This window comes from Barbus barbus, assembly GCF_936440315.1.
Source record: "Barbus barbus genome assembly, chromosome: 30".
NCBI classification, from domain to species: domain Eukaryota; kingdom Metazoa; phylum Chordata; class Actinopteri; order Cypriniformes; family Cyprinidae; genus Barbus; species Barbus barbus.
Window position 1 is genome coordinate 27,062,701 of NC_136758.1, and position 21,389 is coordinate 27,084,089.

Genomic DNA, 21,389 nt, shown 5'->3' on the forward strand with positions numbered 1-21,389 from the left:
AGAACATGCTGTTGACAGTTCATCGCTGTTCATTTTTAGCTTACATGAACCGAACGGAGAAAATGCATCAGGGTCCAAATCAAAGGCTCCAAATGAATGAGGTGTGAAAATGGCTTAAAATAACAACATATGGTTATTACAATCCTTTTGCGAAATAACATATATTGCTAGATGTTGCCGTTCATCATGGTTTTCATCATGGTTATGATGAAAACCATGACAATACGTCACAATACGTCAACTTGACAATACGTCACGACTTTAAACTTATAAAAATTAGAAACCGTGTTCGTGAAATCAATAAAACTAAAAAAACAGCCTAATTTACAGTTAGATTTTTTATTTACATGATTATTTAGATGTATTGATGATAGTTAGTTGATATACAGCAGGGGTGCCCACACTTTTTTGAATACAGCTCCATATAAAGGATATTGTCCAAGTCTGATTTATTTACTGTAACATGATACTGCTTCATTAAATGGCTTTATTAGTAGCTTGTAGTATAACTAGAATAGCCAGACTGTAGTTGAACTTCATTTTATCAGCTTGCATTGTAATTAGCTTGTAGAAATTTTAAAGGTATCTTAAACACTTCTGCATCTGAATGAGTCTGAATGCGATAAATTGACCCTTTTGAGTCATTTGAGAGTATTTATATCTGCCTCACAAGAGCGGCGACTCTTTTCACAGGATCAAGACGAAAGGCCACAAAACCAATTTCTCAGTGAGATTCGTAACTTAATATGCAAGTAAATTACTTTAGCACACACTCAATTATTGGCTGCTCACGCCACCGCTGAACTCCCACAATACAATCACAAAATGAGAGAAGCCAATATGCCGATACTTTAAATCATAAAATGTCCATCTTTTCACACAAAGATGTCTTTGTACGTGGAATGAAAGATGCACAAGCATATTGTTTTTGACCCCAGACTTTCCCCAGTGTAGATGTCTGTAAATCTAAGATTGCTTTATTCTTCCTCCCGCCCCACTCCGGCCCGTCTGCAATATGAAAGCAGGTAGCGGGAGTTTCTTCTTGACACAGATCAATAAGCAGACCCGCTCTTCCTTATCAGAGATGGCTTGTAGAGATACGCTGGTGGGGGCAGCTGCAGGGCTTTCATGATGGATGACAGAAAAATTGACCCTAAGATCCACCACTGCACGCGCTTTAATCTCTTTTTTTGCCGCGAGCGGAGACAACAGACACGTGTGGCAAATAATGACGCCGCAAAGCTCTCCAACTTGATGTGACCATCAACAGTCGTGTTTGAAGTGGCTCTATCCATGCTCAAGGACAAACAATGCTAAATCCTGCTAAACAAATAGATATAACTAAATAAAAAAAAACAATAAACAAACAATACATATATAGTAAATATAGCCAATTTAAAAAAAAAGAATTAGGTTAAATTAGGCTGATGTCAACACGTAAAAGTTGTGTAATGCCTTCCTTAAAAACCCATCAACAAAACTACACATAAAACAAATAAATAAATAAACCTTAAAAAAATAAATTAAAATTATAAATAAAATATAAAATTATACAAATATTTCTACTTTATATAAAAATAAATAAAACAGAAAAATAAAATGTAAAAGCATAAAAAAAACAAATGGTAAATAAATAAATACATAAACAAACATCTAGACCAAATTAAATACAGAATCACCTGCAGTGTTTCTAATGAAAAATGCACATTTCTGATGTATAAAATCAAGTCTCATCTCATGCGTTTCCCTCCCTATAAGGGCAGTCGTTGCCTAATGGATAGAGAGTTGGACTTGTAACCCGAAGGTCGTGGGTTCGAGTTGTAGGTTGGGGAGTGAATAACCAACACTCTCTCCACCCTCAATACCACGACTGAGGTGAGACCCTTGAGCAAGGCACCGAACCCCAAACTGCTCCCTGGGCGCCGCAGCATTGGCTGCCCACTGCTCCGGATGTATGTTCACTACTGTGTGTACACTTGGATGGGTTACATGCAGAGCACAAATTCAGAGTATGGGTCACCATACTTGGCCACACACCACTTCCCTTTCCCTGAACACACAGAAATATGTTCGATTGGAAGAAAAATGGGTTTCAAAAAGCAGTTCATACTTAGGGTTATTAAAGTTCTCTAAAACCATTAAAAAATATTTAATAATTTAATTTTATTGAGGAACCTTTAACAAAATAATAATGCTAAAAACAGGTTTGCATCAAGCCACACAGCCGGGGAAAAGTTCAGAAAAAAATTCTGCTTCATTGAAGGATCACAGAAGCATGTAGTCTCTGTTACCCTTAATGGAAGAAGTCTGAAACAACGAGGATTCTTACTAGACCTGGCCTCCTGGCCAAACTGAGCAACTGATGGAGAAGGGCTTTGGTTAGAGTGGTGACGAAGAACCTGATGGTCACTCTAGTTGAGCTCCATGATCATATATCATATCATATAGATAGGAGAAATCTACAGAAGGACAAACATCACTGCAACACTCCACTGATCTGGGCTTTACGGCTGTGTAGCCAAACTCAATCCTCTCCTCAGTGAAGACACAAGAAAACACACTTGGAATTGACAAAAAAAGCACCTAAAGGACTTCAGACTCTGAGAAACAAGATTCTCTGGTCTGATGAACATCAATTCTAAGCATCATGTTTGAAGGGAACCAGCTCTGCTCATCACCTGCAGAGTACCATCCCAAAAGTAAAGTGTGCTGGTAGCAGCACTCATCAGAATAGAAGAAAAGCTCAATGCACCAAAATATTGAGATAGCCTTAATGAAAACCCAGTCCAGAGCATTCAGAACCTCAGACTGGGCAGAAGGTTCACCTTCCAACAGGACAGTGACCCTAAACACACAGCAAGAGTGGTTTATACACAACTCTGTGAATGTCCTTGAGTGGCCCAGCCACAGCCTGGACTTAAACCCAGTCAAATATTTCTGGAGAAACCTGAAAATGTGCGTCTGCTCTGCTCTGAAAGAGCTTGAGAGGTGAAGAGGTGAGGAGACAAATGGCAGATAATTGCCAAATGATGATGAGCAAAGCTTGTTGCATCAAGCAAAAAAGACTTGATGCTGTAAAGGTGCTTCAGTTAAATATTTAGTTAAGGGTATGAATACTTATGGAATGTACTTATTTGAGTTTTTTTATTTTTAATAAATTTATGAAGTTGTGCCAATTCTGTTTTTGCTTTGTCAATATGGTGTATGGAGTGTAGATTGATGTGAGGGAAAAAAGTAATTTAAAGCAGTTTAACATGAGCATAAAGCATCATTGCATTTCGTTGCCTTGTATCTACATGTGCAATGACAATAAATGGAATCCAATCCAATCCAATGAGGCATCAACATAACAAAATGTGAAACAAATGAAGGGATATGAATACATTTGCAAGGCACTATATTATATACACTCACCTAAAGGATTATTAGGAACACCTGTTCAATTTCTCATTAATGCAATTATCTAATCAACCAATCACATGGCAGTTGCTTCAATGCATTTAGGGGTGTGGTCCTGGTCAAGACAATCTCCTGAACTCCAAACTGAATGTCAGAATGGGAAAGAAAGGTGATTTAAGCAATTTTGAGCGTGACATGGTTGTTGGTGCCAGACGGGGCCGGTCTGAGTATTTCACAATCTGCTCAGTTACTGGGATTTTCACGCACAACCATTTCTAGGGTTTACAAAGAATGGTGTGAAAAGGGAAAAACATCCAGTATGCGGCAGTCCTGTGGGCGAAAATGCCTTGTTGATGCTAGAGGTCAGAGGAGAATGGGCCGACTGATTCAAGCTGATAGAAGAGCAACTTTGACTGAAATAACCACTCGTTACAACCGAGGTATGCAGCAAAGCATTTGTGAAGCCACAACACGCACAACCTTGAGGCGGATGGGCTACAACAGCAGAAGACCCCACCGGGTACCACTCATCTCCACTACAAATAGGAAAAAGAGTCTACAATTTGCACGAGCTCACCAAAATTGGACGGTTGAAGACTGGAAAAATGTTGCCTGGTCTGATGAGTCTCGATTTCTGTTGAGACATTCAGATGGTAGAGTAAGAATTTGGCGTAAACAGAATGAGAACATGGATCCATCATGCCTTGTTACCACTGTGCAGGCTGGTGGTGGTGGTGTAATGGTGTGGGGGATGTTTTCTTGGCACACTTTAGGCCCCTTAGTGCCAATTGGGCATCGTTTAAATGCCACGGCCTACCTGAGCATTGTTTCTGACCATGTCCATCCCTTTATGACCACCATGTACCCATCCTCTGATGGCTACTTCCAGCAGGATAATGCACCATGTCACAAAGCTCGAATCATTTCAAATTGGTTTTTTGAACATGACAATGAGTTCACTGTACTAAAATGGCCCCCAGAGTCCCCAGATCTCAACCCAATAGAGCATCTTTGGGATGTGGTGGAACGGGAGCTTTGTGCCCTGGATGTTCATCCCACAAATCTCCATCAACTGCAAGATGCTATCCTATCAATATGGGCCAACATTTCTAAAGAATGCTTTCAGCACCTTGTTGAATCAATGCCACGTAGAATTAAGGCAGTTCTGAAGGCGAAAGGGGGTCAAACACAGTATTAGTATGGTGTTCCTAATAATCCTTTAGGTGAGTGTATATATGAAATACAATAAAACAAATAAAATAAACTATAACCCATAATAGTATCTCAGTGATACCACAATTACACTCCTTCAAAGTCAACATAAAAATTTACCAATTTTTCTTCAGAATCAAACCTGTATGAGTCATTTGAACACTTTCATGGGCCGTTTTGTCCCTTTTGGACTTTAGCAGTGTGAGTTACCATCGACTACCATTGAAGGGAGAACAGCTCTCAATTGCGTTTTAGAGAAAAAAGTGATACCAGTTTGGAATGACATGAGGGCGAGCGGCCGCAGGTGTGTTCAGTCCTACCTTAGCTGTGGAGGTGGTGCAGGTGGAGGCTAACCGCTTGCAGGTCAGCTCGCTGTTGACTGTGCTGGATGTGCCGGTGACCGGGGTGGGCAACAGCGAGGGGATGACGGGCAGGGGCAGGAGGCCGGGACGGTTGTTGCCGCTGTTGGGGACAGAGGAGGCAGAGGTGGAGATGCAGCCGTTAACAGTTCTGCCGCAGCTGCTGTTGGAGGCACAGCGCTCCCTCCGCTCCCACACGCTGCGGAAATCCCGCTCAAAACGCTGATGGTACCGCGACATCATGACAGAGCGGAGCGGGAAAACGAGAGACACTTCTGCTCACGGCAAGCTTGAGAACACCTAACAGAGGAGAACAAACATCTTATATTAATGTCTCAAAAAGCAACTGGTACGTTTACAAACACACAATAATGTCAAAGACATATCAAGATCTAATAAACTAAAGCATTTACGCTGGCGAGCCGTTTCATCTGATATACAAAATCAAACAGTGTTTTCGGCATCTGTGTCTAAATATTATGACATGAACACATGAACTACTCCTCCAGAGAGTCACTTCACCAGCTTCATAAAAATACAAATCATAAAATACAGAATCCAGAAAAAAACTCAATTAAAAAACACAGAATTTAGGGAAAAATAAAATTTCCATGGGGCTCACCAACAATGTTTGTTCTTTTTTACACAAATTATAATTACAGGGGCAAATGACTGATTAGTAGACTTATTTCCATACAAAATACTTATTACTTCAATAGCACGTGAAAAATGCAGTAAATTGTATCTGGAGCAATGCATCTCTGCTTTGGAAATGGCTACATTTCTGCCAATGATTGTTGGTCGGTTGGCGTGTTAATGTCATACCAGCTTCCTTGGTTATTTTCATGGCAAGTAACAAGTTGAAATAGTTGAAATAAAAGAGCAATTAAAAATCCTATACAAGGTTTTACAGTTTTGCTTTAGATAAAAACTCTACAATGAATTCAGGGACAAGTTTCTTCAAAAGAGTTTGTGGATTAATATATCTTCCTAACAGGATTTAAACCAGCATAATTTAATAAAATATGTTTAAGAGATGTTTAAGTATTTCCAATGAGTCTGGGCTGAAAGACACTTTTTGGCTGCTTTTCTGTGCAAATATTGATGCATGCCATTAACTGGGATTAATTAGTCAGCATATCATATAATTACTCCTGATCTCATATTTTGAATCTGCTTAAATCTGTAAGAACTTTACCATCAAACGCATTACACTTTACACCTGTAAGCTCATATGTATCAAAAAGCAATAACATCGGTTGTGTTTCACTGGTACATAAAGTTTAACACTTGTACAGATTCAAAGATCATTGTCACCATGCAAAGACTGCAGATTACCATCTGGATTGATTTATAAATGAATAAAATCTCTATCATGTGCTGATGTGTACTTCTCCACCTCATCATTAAAATCACACACAATGAAACTCAAACAGCTTTTATGTTCAACTATATAAATGTCCTACATCATTCTGAAGGCATTAAACATTTTTAATTAATCTTATTATAAGTTATGTTTGGCAGCCTTTCATCAAAACTTGCTGCAAACTGGAAACACCGAAAGCACTGAATAGTTTCAGATATAGCATGGGTATTCGGCGCCTGGTCAGCATCTCTATTGTCACATGATTCATTCTGTATGATTCTGCCTTTAAATTCGGCACAAAAGATGAGAGGTCACATGTTGTCTAGAGAGGTGAGATAAGCAGCTGCTTTACAGATCAATTCAGCCATGATGTGTGACAGCGGCACAAAAAAAGCAACGCTGATAACAGAAACGGTGTGAATGAACATGTTTGGGGAATGCCAATCAACTACATGTCAATGAGTTTCCAACGACTAAAGCAAAGACTAATTCTAAAATAAATAAATACATATTATATTTTTTTTTTTTCAACAATATTTAACAATGAGCAAATCTGATGCTATAGATCATTCATTAGATCTTAAAAGGTTCTCCCACACAATCACTGACCTTTATAATTAATAAAAAAAAAAAATTAAAATAAAAACTGATGACCAAAGTTTCATCCAGACTCATTTTGAATCTATTGGCAACGGTTTGTGTTCGGTTTTAATGATGGTTTCAAACCACATACACAAATATGAGGTATATATACAGTGCATGTAGAAAGTATTTGCAACGCTTCACTTTTTCCACATTTTGTTATGTTACAGCCTTATTCCAAAATGAATTAAATTCATTATTTTCTTCAAAATTCTACAAACAATACCCCATAATGACAACGTGAAAGAAAAACTTGAATTAAAAAAACCACACACACACAAAAAAAAAAAAGTATTCACAGCCATGGCACTCAAAATTGAGCTCAGGTGCATCCTGTTTCCACTGATCATCCTTGAGATGTTGACTGGAGTCCACCTGTGGTAAATTCAGTTGATTGGACATGATTAGGAAAGGCACACACCTGCCTATAAGGTCTTACAGTTAAGAGAGCATCTCAGAGCACAAACCAAGCCATGAAATTCAAGGAATTGTCTGTAGACCTCCGAGACAGGATTGTATCGAGGCACAGATCTGGGGAAGGGTACAGAAAAAATTCTGCAGTATTGAAGGTTCATAGAAGCATGTAGTCTCTGTTATCCTTAAATGGAAGAAGTTTGAAACAACCAGGACTCTCCCTAGAGCTGGCATCCCAGCCAAACTGAGCAATTGATGGAGAAGGGCCTTGTCTAAACTGGAGAACAAGAACTTGGAGTTAAGCTCCATGACCACATATGCAGATGGGAGAAACCTACAGAAGGACAAACATCACTGCAACACTCCACCGATCTGGGCTTTATGGCGGTGTGACTTATGTACGGGTTTTTTCCATTTTTTTTTTTTTATAAATTCGCAAAGATTTCAAACAAGCTTCTTTCATGTTGTCATTATGGGGTATTGTTTGCAGAATTTAGAGGAAAATAATGAATTTAATTCATTTAAGAATAAAGCTGTAATATGAAAAAATGAAGCATCATGAATACTTTCCGGATACACTGTATTTAATACTGTCAAAAGAATAAAAAAAACATCTAAACTGTTTATCTATAATCACCCATCCCGATATATTCAAATGCGCATTATTCATGCACTTCATTTAAATGCATACAAAATAGACGGTGAAGAGTAGGGATGTAACGATTACCGGTTTGACGATAAATCATGATAAAATTCCCCACGGTTAGTATTACGGTTTCATTTTTGAAATATTAAAACCGTATTCAATTACCACAATTTGAACAACTCACGATAAATAAATACTGTCCAGCATGAAGCGCAGTTTTAAGTAACAGTCTCAAGTGCGCACAGCAGCAGAGTAGTTCTGTTTTGAGTGAAAATAGGGCGGAAAAGCTGGGAGGTTTTAAAAGAGTGCTAAGGGAATTATATGAATTAATTATATGAATGTACCTCTGAAGGTTCTGACTGTCTTCAGAAACAATTCGAATCGATGGCATTTTGTTTTCATCTTTCATCGCTCAATGTAATAACTAAAATAAGTGCTTTGTTCACAGGGATCAGCTGTATTCTGCTTTTCTATAAGTGCCACCTAGTGTCAGAAAGTGGATTTACAGAGACTTATATTTACATTCAGCTTGTGTGCATTTTCTGTCTGGCCAAAAACGGACCGAATTTGCATGCTCTGCTGTAAATTTTGACTGGTTGATGAAAAACAAGCTTATGTGGATGCATCTAGAATTATTTATGGAGCAGATAAAATACATATAATCATTTATTAATCAATTATCATTTTGACAATCTTTTCTTTATTTAAAGGCTGAAATGTGAGGTTTACATTTGTATGAAACTTTTTCAAAGCTTTATTTGAACATTTACAGTCGATATTTGAACATGCTATTAAACTGGTGTCAGTCAAATTGTCATTTAAAATCCGAACATCATTGGTCATGATATTGTTTTAGTGATTATGCAAACAAAACGGCATTTTATTTGTTGTTTGTTGATTTTTAAATATAAAACTTGAAGTGATTTATGTCGGTACTTTTTGAACATCTCCAGCACATTTTAAAAATACCGTGATAATACTGATAATTTTGGTCACTATAATTGTGATAAGAAATGTTCATACCGTTACATCCCCTAGTGAAGAGACTGTCTTTTTCTTAGTTTAAAGTAAAGAGAGAAGAGACCTGATGGCAGGTGTAAAGTGGATGCAAGGTGGCAAAAACTAGAACAATCAATGATTTATCAGAGACTTTTCTATTGTTCTCTTGAGCTAAACACAGCCTAAGAGCATAGTTCTTCAATTCATAGTTGAATTTGAATCTATATGCACAAATACAACATACATGCATAGCAATACATTTTATCCAAACATCTAAGGAATGGACTCCAATACTGATTTTACTACTTAAAACATTTTAAAACATTACACTTAAAATAAAATTGTCATTATTATAATTACATTAAAAACATCTACATTTAATAATCTATAGTTGGTGCATGCTATGAAGGCTGAATCTCATGCTTTGCAGATACTGTACAATGTCATGATAATTTCATTTCTACACTGCACTGGAAAACAACAGCCAACGATGATGGAAAACAAGGAAAGATTGTATGTGACAGAATCAAATCCCTGGGAATTCCACAACACATGCATTTTTCCACAGCCTTTTAAACTCGAGCTGCAGGATGGATCCAGCAGTTCAAACGTCTGGAATAAACCTCGTACGGCTGAACGTATCTCTGACATGTGGTTAAAAACAGGCAGGAAATTTGTATCTTGTACACAAGCTCTAATAAGGTGAGATATATAAATTACAGTATCAATGTGGGCTAAAAAAAACAAAACAATGACGCACATATAGCTTTGAAATAAAGAAGAGGTTTGGTTTAAATATATACAGCAGCAGTTTGGTCTTCACACTATGAACTGAAAAACACCAAGCATATCATTAAACACACCGTCCTATTGTTCTCTGCTTCAGTCCCACCTCTGCTATTGGACACAAAGACGCAGAATGAGCTATAAACACATCAAATCCATCAAGAAAGAGATAAAACTGCAAGCATTTTATTATATCTGGCATTCACGAATCATAAAATGAAAAGTTTCCATGCCTATGTAAAGATTTGTATAAAAATTAATGAGCAAAAGAGAGCAATTATATAATGGAAAACGGGCAAAAAAACTGCATATATTGAACATTTTAAAACATCTTCACACGTGTCTCATCCAATCATATTTTAGAGCAGTAACTGTTTCATAATCCAAAGTATTACAGTCAGTAATCCACATTTCACCTTTTATTTCTGATTCTTGTCCTTTGTATAAAAACCACGCTCCGCTAAACTTTCCATTTATGATCTAGATTCAATCTCTCCCGTGCGCGCCTCACAGATCAATTCATTCATTCCGCCACTTGAGACGAGATCCTGTCATGTGTGAACAATGCAGCGAGAGCAATATGCCAACATGTGCTACGGCACAGCAACACCTGCACATCGAGAACTTTCAGATGCACTCGGACCCTCGCTTTTCTAATTCAGGCTTGAGAGGAGAATCACTCGCTACAGCAAAAAGTTCCAGTTGCGTATTGGTAAAAATGCTCCTGGTTTACCAGAATAACACACTTGAGATTGGAGCCTTTATAATTTGAGAGAAATACTAGGAGAAATGTCAAATCAAGTCAATATTAAGTATGTTTTATGTGGGCAATAGAGGTTCCTCTAATGTTTGAGCATGTTTCCCCATAAATCTCATTTAATTTTATGAGATGAAAATGCACATAAAAAGATTACAGTTGAAGGAGAGTGACCGTTTAATTATCTGTTAAAACCTCATCAAATTTTATGCAATAATTACAATACTGATGTAGAGAAACAGGATGGGATTTCAGTGCTCAGATAAAAATTACTCTAAACCTTACTTAATACTATGTGAGAGACTCCAATGTTCACAATGCAAAACAGCTCCTCGTTACCTTTATCAACCCAAGATCAATTGGAAAAATGCGCATGTGGTGATATGTCTGCAAAATATTTCTGCTTCAGTTTGGAAATTAAATGTCCAGCAAATGGCACTAAAAGGTTAATGTTTTAAAATAACGTATCAGCTACACTAAACTTGACCCTAAATACACCCAATAGTGTTAAAAAAAGCAAACATGACATAAAAATACATTTGCTGAAGCAACCATGCCGTTTTACTCATGTTTCACAAGACACATACTCAAGTGCTCCACATCAGAAGTGTAATTCTCAAGATGAATTTCTCAGACCACATTGCTAAAACTGCTCGGTCCTACAGATTTGTATTATACAATATTAGGAAGATCAGGCCCTTTCTCTCGGAACATGCAACACAACTCCTTGTTCAGGCTCTTGCTCTGTCCAGACTTGACTGTTGCAATGCTCTCTTGGCAGGTCTTCCAGCCAATTCCATCAAACCTCTACAATTAATCCAAAATGCCGCTGCAAGATTAATCTTCAATGAGCCGAAAAGAATGCACGTCACACCTCTGTTCATCAGTTTGCACTGGCTACCAATAGCTGCTCACATTAAATTCAAGGCATTAATGTTTGCCTACAAAACCACCTCTGGCTCTGCACCCCTTAACCTAAATCCAGTTCTTCAAATGTGCCTCTAGAAGCTTGCGTTCTTCAAGCGAACGACGCATTATTGTACCATCCCAAAGAGGCACAAAATCACTTTCACTGACTTTTTCATTAACTTTTCCCTCCTGGTGGAATGACCTGCCCAACTCAATCCGAGCAGCCGAATCCTTACCCATCTTCAAGAAACGATGGTAAAAACTCATCTGTTCCATCTTTACTTGACCCTCTAACTCTAACACTTTCTATTCTAATTCTATTTTATCTATCTGCCTTTTTATTAAAAAAAAAAAAAAAAAAAACATACACACTTGACCCTTAATCAATTGCATATTTATTCTCTAACTGCTAGCTTTTCTTGAAAAACTAACACTAGCTTTCTTTTCTATATTCCATCTACTTGTAAAAAAAACACTTGCTATGTGTACTGCGTTAGGCGAGACTTGTCACAGCGCTTGAATGTTGTTGCTCTTTTCTTGGTTTTGATTGCTTCCATTTTCTTCATTTGTAAGTCGCTTTGGATAAAAGTGTCTGCTAAATGTAAGTGTAATTCTGTACCAGGTGAGCTTACAAGCATGTATATGTATAGTGCGTTTTTGTCATTTCTATTTTTTTTTAGGTATACGTAGTGTTTCCTAATTATAATTTTAGTTCAGCTTAAACTCAACAAAAATGGGGAATTTTTCTTTGATAACTAGCTGATTTTTTTTTTCTTTTTTTAAATACAAACACTTCCTTAATACTTCCAAAACAAGCATATCTGTAAACATTACAGAGTTTAATAGGTGCCGCAGAACAGGAATGATCCAGGAAATCGCACAATGCCAAAACAAATCAAATGCACGTCACTTCTTTTCCTCTTTTCTGTCACCTCTGACACCCAAAGGCATACAAATAAAGAAAAGCACTGAAAAACAGCACAAAAACAAACCCAGGCAGAACACATGGATTGGAGTTTAGCTGTGCTGAAATGCGATCAGGGGTGTGTGACGGGCTTATGATGCCTCCAGTAATGGAGAAACAAGGAGAAAATGTATTCATAAGGGTTAAGCCTCTTTGCTAAAACACAACTCCTGCTGCTTCACGCTGTAAAGAGCTCCATCACAGAAGCGTCTGCGACAGCGCCGTACTGCTGTATCTGCGGTGGGCGGCATTGCTCTCCTGTCTTTAGCTATGCTTCACTAGTAATGCGTGACTGCCACATGACCGCAAACAGGAACAACCGACAGCAGCGTCCGGAGACATTCCTGCTGCACTTAGCATGACCTCAGATCTCACATCACTCCATACATTCCCTCTGAGCATCTTAAAGTGAGACTTCTGCCCGTGCCACATCAATTATGTCCATCTGTTGAGTTTTGTTTTGCTTTTAATTTCGTTGTCGCACTGGAGGAGGATAGAGTTAGATACCGAGAAGTCACACTTTCTTTAGCAGTGGTGTAAATAAAGGGATAGTTCATCTGAAAATACACGTCTTTCTTTGATGAACTTCTTGCACTGAAGACTTCATTGCTGAAAAGATACAGAACTACACAATCTTTTCTATGCATTTAAAATGAATGGGCACAAAGACACAAAAGCACCGTAAACTAGGCCATATGCCTCATCGGCTTAAGCCATACGATAACTTTGAACAAGAAACGGAGCCAAATTCTTGACATATCTTGACGTAGGCATATGCTCTCATTTCAGTTAATGAAAGATTAATGTCCACAAAATGGACCTGAATGATTTATTCACAAATCGGACTGATTCATTGATTATCTCGCAAGAGTTATCAGCTAAATAGATAAAAAAAAACTTCAAGGAATAGTTCACCCCAAAATGAATATTAGCTGAAAATGTACTCATATCATCCAAGATGTCGATGAGTTTGTTTCTTCATCAGATTTGGATCCTTCATCAACAATGGATGCTCTGCAGTGAATGGGTGCCGTCAGAATGAGAGTCCAAACAGCTGATAAAAACATCACAATAATCCACAAGTAATCCACACTCCAGTCCATCAATTAACATCTTGTGAAGATAAAAACTGTGTTTGCAAGAAACAAATCCATCATTAAGATGTTTTTAACTTCAAATCATTGCTTCAGGCTAAAATACCATAATATTCCTTTCCATAGTCCTAATCCTAGTCCATAATATTGCTTTCTCCAGCAAAAATGACATCTTGTCTAAATCAAGAGAGAAATATGCACAGATCAAACACAGTAAGCAGGCGAAAACAGTATTTACACAAATATCGGAGCAGGTAATGGACTTAATGAAACATTATTATGAATTATGGACTGGCGATGATTTAAAGGTAAAACCTCTTAATGATGGATTTGTTTCTTACAAACAAGCATTTTTTTTTTTTTTTACTTCAAGACCCTAACTGATGGACTGGAGTGGTGTGGATTACTTGTGGATTATTGTGATGTTCTTATCAGCTGTTTGGACTCTCATTCTGACGGCACCCATTCACTGCAGAGCATCCATTGGTGAGCAAGTGATGGAATGCTTCATTTCTCCAAATCTGAAGAAACAACAAACTCATCTACATCTTGGATGGCCTGAGGGTGAGTGCATTTTCAGCAATTTTCCATTTTTGGGTGACCTATTCAATTTCCTCACATACATGTCATATGACTTCAGAAGGCTTTGAATATTGCACTCAAGTTATTTGGACTAGTTTTATGTTTCAGGCTTTTTCGCCTTTTCGGAGCTTAACAGAAATAGTCATCATGAACAGCTAGAGTTACGTAAAGATTCTTTAAAAATGAGAAAACAACAGTATACAGGTTTGGAACGACAGTATAGTGAGTCAGTGCCAGCAGAACATGCATTTTTGGGTGAAATGTTCCTTTAAGCACTGGTTTTCACGCGTCTAAACATGTGCAGTGACTCAAATTTACATAAACACCTCTAAACATTGATTTACATTTATATGCATCTCTGTGCTGTGCATCCTCTAGACATTTTATTAAATTTAATTCCTTTTTTAATCAACAGAGCCACCGATCTACCGCACAAGCATAGTGCGTGTAAAGCCAAGGGTGAAATTAGTGCCTTTGCTAAGATGTGCAGATTCACTACTGTTATTCTTTCCAACGTTTCCTTGCAACAAAGAAACCGGCAGCAAGGAAACGGGATGTTTACCATTCAAAAAAGATGTACATGTGGCTAATAATTTGTGATTTGGATGCTGAATAATACATTGCAGTGATGGTAATAACAAACACTTTCAGAGCAGCAGATATGGGAGGCAGAAAGCTGCATTATGGATTAGCTTCATATGAATGCACTCTACTAAATATTTCAGAGCCACGTTCTCATCTGCAAAAAACAATTCGGTGAAAGCTCTTCGGCATACGGCTACGTGGGAAATCAAGAGCACAAATATGCAAATCAAACTAGTAGGAATGCAAATATGTTTGTTTGTCTGCATCCTTTCAAGCTCATTTTATATTCATATATCATTTGATACATGAATCATTTTTGTTTGTTGGATTCAGAAAACAAAATGCATTTGCATAAAACAAATTTCACAGAACACTTTTCTCCCTCAAAACAAAACTCATGCAATTAGAGCAAAAAGAGCCTTATAATTAGTCAAACTTGCTGTTAAGTTAATGCACATTGCCCGTTGTGGAGTCTTGGGAAACAGCTTTGTGCAAACAAGACCAAGCAGAGAATAACAGTCACACTTCACAATCTCTACCGGACTGGGCTCCCCACAGGAACCCTTATCAAACGAGTCTGAACCACTAATTTGACAAATAACTCAACTAACTGTAAACCAACTCAATGCAGCGACTAGCAAAGGAAAGGAGGAACATTCATTACGAGCCATAAGGAGCACCAATTAAAATATTAATGCAACATATGCATGAGGTTTATTAAAACATGCATTAAAGCCTGACAACTGAGAGGTGACACATTTACCCTAGGGTTATATGTACAACCAAAATCTAATGTCACGCTAACCACATATCAGTTTTCCAGCTGCTAAAAATGAACCTTAGGCTGCAGAAAGTGTTTGTAGAAATTACAGCAGCACATAATATCATATTTTCTGGGCTGTACCAAGTCAAAATTGCATTGTTGAGGGGAAAATATGTATCGGCGAATAAGTCAGATTTTTTTATTACACTCGGAAATAATGTAACAGTAAATAAAAATACTGACATTTTAAACATTATAAACATGTATTTTAGTTCACCTACAGTAACTTCAAAATAGTGTTCATGAAATAGGCCTAGTGTTTTGCTCATGAAAACTATGATGAAAAATATTCACCAACAAGCTTTCTTCCATGACTATGATGAGACGACACATATGACACCAACATCATTGAAAACGAACTATAATTATATCAACATGAAATATCATTGACGAAAAAGGAAAAGACTAAAATGTAGTTTAAAAAAAATAAAAACTCCATATCCAAAATCTCTATATATTTTCATCAACAAAAAACGAGGAGAAAAATAGACCTTACAAGGTTTTCATGCTAGGGGTTGCCAGATGTCAAGAGTTTAAATCCCCATCAGAGCTTTTCTGTGCTTATAGATGAAAAAAAGGGCAAAAATTCTGAAACTTAAACAATCATGATGAGTAATCGTGATTATAATTGCCATTAGTTTAACCATTATGCAGCACGGTTCAAATTTTACGTTTTCATTGACTAGAACTAGACTAACATTCCCAAACTTTTAGTTAACTAAAACTTACTTGACTAAACAAAAAACAGGACAGGCTGACTAAATATGATAAAAACTAAAATGGACATTTGACAAAGGTCTAAGACTAAAAAAGCTGACTATATTAACACTATTCCACAACAAATCCTTTAAATGTAACATTATTCAGAACAGAAAAGGAATGAGAATTCCGTGGAAAAAGTATCAAATAAACTAATTATATTGGCTTTCATTATAAACCAATTGGCCAAGCTTAAACAAATTTATTTCAAGCAAAACTGAATCTACTGCCATGTGGGAAATGCACTATACAAATAAACTCATGCATACGTATTTCTTTCATTCAGCACCAATGCAAATGCTTTGCATACCTGATGTTAATTACAATTCAGATGATAAAAGAAACATGACTTGTATTCAGTAAAATATGGTACCTCATATTATGACTAAGACAAACAATTATCAGTAAATGAATCAAACTCACTCAGAATGTGTCAAGTTTTAAGAGGTGTTTTATGCATCATTTTTTATTATGCTGCTGTATGTGGGCAGAAACGAATCATAAAACACTGAGATCACTCACAGTCACATTAACCTTCATCTCGCAAACAGTATCTCATCAGAGATGGATCATGTGACCTCCATTGACTTCACTCCTATTCAGGGCTCCAGACAAAAAAAATCGAGTAAGGAGCCATTGGCTCCTATAAAAGAAAAACTTAGGCGCCAAATTATTTTTTTAGGTGCCACATAATACAAGTGGTTTATTTTATTATTATTATTTTATTTTTCCCCCCTATTTTAACATTTCAATCATTTTGTCATGTGTTTATGTCTTATCTTTTCTAGGCTTTATCAGCATTTTAATCCATCTTGTAGATGATCAGGTCGACCGGGGGACTAAGGTTCACTTAAAGTGTGAATTAAATGTCTTTTACAACTTGAAATATAGTCACAAAGAATTGTTCGTTACACAGAATCTGTACCAATATCATGGACCATAAGCATCACTTGGCAACTGAGTGCAGTGCATCCTATAAATGTTGTCACGTCTTTCACACATTCAGTCTGTTTTTCTTCATTAGTAAAATGCAATTTTATAGGAGGAGTTGAATCATGTACAACAGAATAAGCAAAAATATTAATATGCAACAGCGCATAAATATAGCAAAACGCTCCTCTTTATGGTTATTTTTCTAGCTGACTGATGAGTTTATGGACACTGAGTGGTTATTCTGAGGTAAATGTATTACAATGCAATGTTTACAAGCTTTATACATTTCCTCAGTTTGAAACACTGAATGAGCTTTTACATAAAACATTTCAGTAAGTTGTACTATAGGCTTTCTTATTGCCTACCTTTTGATCATGTTCATTTCATACTATAGTAGTAAATCGAAATATATAATGGGTTCACTTGCTGCTTTAACTGAGGTGCTAAAGAGATCGCGCCTGAGCATTAAGTGCGATACTCTCCGCTCGCACGATCCGGACGCATACACAGACCGTGTGGACGCGGGGTACTGGTGTTTATATTACCGACAGTGTGCGCTTGTGGTCCGCATTAAAGAGCACCCAAACCGCATCATTTGAATTTCGTAGCATTTTAAAGCTGATACTTTTTTTATTAAAAAGTAAGACAGCACAAAGCTTTTTGCGATTACTGGATGGCAAGTGCGCTTCAAATAACAGGAAGTCCATGCATTAACAGAACACAGCATAGACTAAGATCTCGATAAGAAGATCTGTGATATTGAAATTAGCTAAATTAATAAAATTATCCATTGCTTTCATTGACGTGAACTCCGTTATATTTGCATATGAAGCGGGAATTGAAGAACGGATTTATATCCGTTTTGCGAAGACACATTTATGTGGCCAAGTGTAAATGGGGAAACGTTTTAACAAATCATATAGATATCCGATCAGAGAAAATGCATGAAGTGACCAGGTGTAAACAGGCCCTTTCAGGTCTCTCTCACTGCGTTCAGCAGACTGTGTGCGGCAGAGACGAGGACTGTTTGAAACTTTTCCAGTAAAACTTTGATGCGCATCGTCTTATGTAAGTTTAATACGTGAACATAACAAAAGATGTGAGCGCAAAACAAGCGGGAAAAAAGTCCTTTCATGTAAATTATATATAGTCGCCAGTGGCGACCTCAGCAAAAACTTCACTCGCAAATTAATATTTTTGGTCGCAAATGCGACCATTTTAGTCGCAGTTTGGAGCCCTGCTATTTGTACTCATTACTTCCTTAAACATTTCACAACCGTGCTGCCTGACTGTAAATTGCCAGGTCGAACTGAAAATAATGACTTCAGGTCATTTCTGCCCACTGATCTTCTGCGGTATAAACACTATAGTGGTGTTGCACAGTAGGCTGCATACAGTCATCCCGCCCAGGTCTAATATATCCAGTGTCTCTTTTAGTCCTTGGGATGGTGTATGATAATGATGCAGGACAGCAGCAGGGAAGGAAGGAAAGAAAAGAGCATCATTTGGCTTCCTGGCCGCAGTCTACCGTCAGCAGCACCTGCACCGCCGGCCGCCCGGTATAGCAGTATTATTACAATGTCAGCTTTAATCAACATTGTAGTCAGCATTGAGATTGTGCAGCGCTGCAGTTGTGAAGGAGTGTGGTGTCCTGATCAGTCCACTGACCACTGGAAACACCAGACACAGACAGTAACGCCTGCCTTCAGCCGCTGTTCAAGCAAACATATTTAAAAAGCAACCAACTCACATATACATACATATATATATATATATACATACACACATATCTGTGTCTATGTATAGACACTCTTCGAGCATACAAACAGACGCTGATGTTTTGTGATAGTTGTGCAGGACTCTTGGTTTATCCAGAGCAGTAAAGTAAAAATCCTACAAACCCTCTAAGCTATTGGTTTCCCAGCATGCTCAGCACATGAGTTCTTCTCAACCGCAGTGACTTTATGATGTTGAAATCCAGTTTTGTCACTTTGACAACAGAGAAACTCATAAAACTTGTGCAAACACTCACTGATGCTGGAGGAGGAAACATTTTAGGAACACAGTCTGTTATGCAACTTCAATAGATGAGTTACATTATTATATCTCCATTTTTAAGTGCTAAACATCTTACACAGTGCAAAGGGTTAAATAAATGCATGATCACATAAATACAGTGCAGCGTCATACCATAAACCCAATAACATTTAACTCAGAATTGAGATGTCACTCTTTATTAACTTCATCGGATTGCACATTTATTTTAAGTCTGGCTTGATTACATACACACAGAGTAACGTCACACCAGTCTCGTATTACACCAGTCTGGTGTGGTTTTAATGCTGAAAAATGCAGGAAACATTCATTCTAACTGAACGCAGACGGCAGCGGTTTTAAGCACACAATCCAGAACAGTTGCACTAGAGTAAGAATGAAAATGCTGCTAAAAAAACCTTACGATCAAATTAGCATCAGGTTGCAGTGATGTCTGAGATCTCTATACGACCTATTCCAGGCTCATCTGCAGGAAGATCTATTGAAACGATGCCAGTCCTCCAGCTGCGCTGCCACGGGCGTTTAACCCCACGGGTGGAAACCAGAGACGACAGGACGGAGCTGTCTCGCTGCATTCCCGTCTAGCCACCCATAACACACCTTCACCTCCATCTAACTGCATCCAACATCTCATTCTCATGTGATTTTAATATGAGCTGACTTTATATTAGTCCAGTCAAAGAATAAATGTCACTGGAAATATTCCTCAGCTAATATTGGAGATGGACTTGAAGATGAGTTTTAAATATGCAATGTATTTTGCATTTTTAAAAATGCAATCTACTGAATGCATTAATTTTAATGCTCAATTTTAATGACACTTTCAAAATTGAACCTTAAAGTGTGTGCTTTTGAAGGCTGGGCCATGTTTAATAGTTATATTTATTATAATTAAATTAGTGCTGTCAAACGATTATTTTGAAAATATTTACATGTATATGCATTTATATAATATTTTATATGATATGTAAATATATTATTTAACATATAAACAACATATTTTTCTTAAATATATACATACGTGTGTGTACTTATATATACACATAATATACATACACAGTACACACTCATATATTATTATGTAAACAAAAACTTTTATTTTGGATGCGATTAATTGTTTGACAGCACTAAATTAAATATAAAAATATAATTGATTATTTATATAATTAATGGACATAATGTAATAAATTAGGCTAGATTTAATAATCACAAAACATGAACGATGATTGCATTGGCGATATAAATTCAACAACACTGATGCTTTTAATGCACATTTTATCTGGCCAATAAACTGTCATAGATTAGTTTACGATCATTTCTTAATTATCTTTAATCAGATTTACTGTAATTTATGCCTTGCATAAAATATTTTAATCTACTTGAAATGAGGGTTTTTCTAAAAAGGTTTTCCAAAATGGAATTCAGTGTTTAATAATTAAATTAGTAAACAGCTAATAATAACATAATAAAAGTGAAAAAAATTAAATAAATTAATGAAAAAAAGTAAAACTCTGAAATGTGAATATGAAAAATATTGATTAAATATTCCATATTTTATTTGTGACCATTAACCGATATCAAAGAACTGCAAGCATCCAAAAGTGCTGTTAATTATTAAAACATTAGTTTAAAATCTCAGGTGGACTTAAAGTAAATATTTGAAGTCAAGGAGGCTCAGATACATTAAATGAGAATTCCTACTTTACATACAGCTTTACCGATATGTCCCCAAGTTACATAGATTATTGTCAAAAAGCTGGAAGACAAATATTTTTTTACTACAAACATCCAGCCTCAAAGCAACACAAGTGCTTTTAAAAACAATCTCTCATTCCACGGTGTCAAAAGCAGAGAGTCAGAGTGAGAACGCTTTCAAGCACTTAAACAGGGAGCCGATTTCCCAACCATTTTAAATATTTCATTAGGAATTCATGTTGCTTCATGCATGGTTAGCGGCCTCGACTCGCGGAGAGGTCAGACAGAGTGCAGCACACTGACAGGTTATGAGCCCAGTTCACTGACGGGGCACTTCAACGCTGTAACCCTTTCACCACCGACAACCAGCGCATATTGAATGCTTTTCTGGAATAAAGAATATACTTGCA

The 21,389-nt window shown here is 37.1% G+C and overlaps 1 protein-coding gene across 1 annotated transcript in view; it reads right to left on the minus strand.

The window, feature by feature from the left end:
- Nucleotides 1–21,389, minus strand: part of LOC306850224 (kelch-like protein 29) — a 122,055-nt gene that overhangs the window by 92,623 nt on the left and 8,043 nt on the right. The window contains exon 3 of the mRNA XM_079385733.1: nucleotides 4,932–5,270. Within this exon, the coding sequence (XP_079241859.1) occupies nucleotides 4,932–5,213 (282 nt within the window). The 5' untranslated portion in view covers nucleotides 5,214–5,270. The remainder of the gene's footprint in view (nucleotides 1–4,931; nucleotides 5,271–21,389) is intronic.